The sequence below is a fragment of the Haplochromis burtoni genome, unplaced genomic scaffold (assembly GCF_018398535.1).
Source record: "Haplochromis burtoni strain Fernald_Lab_line unplaced genomic scaffold, NCSU_Asbu1 Contig_1600, whole genome shotgun sequence".
NCBI lineage: Eukaryota > Metazoa > Chordata > Actinopteri > Cichliformes > Cichlidae > Haplochromis > Haplochromis burtoni.
In genome coordinates this window covers 25022-27110 of record NW_024583961.1, presented here as the reverse complement: position 1 = coordinate 27110, position 2089 = coordinate 25022, and the positions used below count along the sequence as shown (strand labels likewise).

At 41.3% G+C, this 2089-nt stretch overlaps 1 protein-coding gene across 1 annotated transcript; it reads left to right on the top strand.

Moving 5' to 3' along the window:
• Nucleotides 1-305: 305 nt before the first annotated feature.
• LOC121813380 (putative nuclease HARBI1) lies at nucleotides 306-1787 on the top strand (the record flags this gene model as incomplete). Its single annotated transcript, XM_042217105.1, has 3 exons — nucleotides 306-365; nucleotides 451-562; nucleotides 643-1787. Coding segments are annotated over 3 exons (555 nt in total), but the record flags the coding sequence as incomplete, so codon positions are not given.
• Nucleotides 1788-2089: the final 302 nt, after the last annotated feature.

The following is a 2089-nucleotide window of genomic DNA, read 5'->3' as shown; positions in this document are numbered from 1 at the left end:
TGCAAACGGGAGCTTTCTGTATAATATTGGTGACGCTGAGCACGTTTCCAAGGCTACCGTCTGTCGGGCAGTCAGGAATGTTACAGTTGCACTGAAACGTCTCCTGTACTCGTCTGTGGTGTTCCCCGGTCATAGACCCACAAGATTTATCAAAGAGGGATGCCACAAAATTGCAGGTAGCAGGATGAACAAAACTCAATTCATGATGTGGTGATACTTGAACTACTACTTAAATTTTACATTTATTTTCAGGGTTCCCAGGCGTGATTGGCTGTACAGATGGCACTCACATTCCAATCATTGCTCCTTCAGTAAATGAAGGAGACTATGTGAACAGGAAGTCTTTCCACAGCATTAATGTACAGGTACATAGTTCCCTGTAGCATTTCAAACTAACAAATTATTTCATTATAGTAATGGATGCTAATTTGTGTTCTCTGCACTGTGAAGATCATATATGATGCTGCCAACATTATCACAAATGTGGAAGCCAAGTGGCCAGGCTCTGTCCATGACTCACAAATATTCCGTGAATGTACACTGAGCACAAAATTTGGACATGGTGAGTTGAGAATACTTTAAAATATATAAAGACCAATTGCTTCAGGGACATTTGAACTGAAGTGTATCCTTCTGTCTTAGGAGAGTTCACTGGCTACTTGCTTGGTGATAGGGGGTATCCATGTTTACCCTATTTGCTTACCCCTTACCCTGACCCTGAACCGGGCCCACAGCAGCGATATAATCTGGCTAATTGCAGGACAAGAGCCAGAATTGAAATGACTATCGGAATGCTTAAGGCCCGGTTCCAGTGCCTGCAAGGACTCAGGGTCACCCCAGAAAGGGCATGTGACATTATTGTGGCATGTGTGATTCTTCACAACATTGCCACAATTAGAGGAGAACACTGTCCTTCTGAACCAAACATCAGCAGTGATCCAAACCATGAACATCCTGACCCTCCCACGGACATACAAGATGGAAGCGCAGTCAGAGACACCATATGTCACAATCATTTCTTTTGACCCATCACCTCAACATGTTGAAAGAAGAATAAACAGATTTTATGTTCAACTGGCTTTATTGGTCACCTGTGTTTCCTGTACACAAAGTATTAAAAGATGTAAACCTCATAAAGTGTCTCTGTTGCTTCCTCCTCTGTAACAGCTGTCAATGTTTCTTCATTATTTTCCTGTAGTAAAGAAATAAACAACATTGCTGTTCTACTGTAAACTCATATAATCTGTGGAGTATTACTCACAACTGCATGTTGGTCTGGCTCAACAGGAGGCTGCACCAGATGCAGTACACCACCACCATCAACTGATAGAATATGAGGTTTATACAGGTCACTTATAACTTACAAGGGACCAAATGGCAATTAACAAACATACCTATCACCTTACACTTCATTGTCATTATGCTCTCAAAGACAACCAAGACTGAGGGAAGGCAAAATCAGTAGGAAAATGACTTCACTACAAAATAATCCATTATGGTAAAGAGTTTATCAAATGAATGAGTAGCACTGCAAAGGTGACTGTGAAGAAAGGATGTATGCACATCATGTATTATTTTGAATTTACCCCCTATGTAGGCACTTGTGTCTTGCGGGGTTATTGACTCAGAGGATGTCCCCGCAGAGATGCCTTCGGCCACAGGGCGCCCACTGTTTTGGCTGAGGGCCAACTGCTCAGCCTCTGTGAGTGGTGGTGGTGGAGGACCCCCACCTGTTTTTCGGGCCTCCGCTTTTTTTCTGTTGGCTATAACGGGTCACATTTGAGCATACAGAGTAAGCAAATATGTACTTGTAATGTGCTCAGATAATTTCAATAAGTGCTTACAGAAAGAAAATTAATGTAGCCTCTAACTGCAATTGATTTACATAGGACAAACAGACCAAGCACTATGGCTCATAATACAATTACACCTCACCTGTTTGGACTATATTTTTATATTTCATTTTTACTTGCTGCCAGGAACGTTTGGGGCCTGTTGGGTTGCACCTGCGCTCACATCACATCACAAAATAAAATGTATGAAATATAAAATAAAATAACATATGATAAAATAACATATGATAAAATAA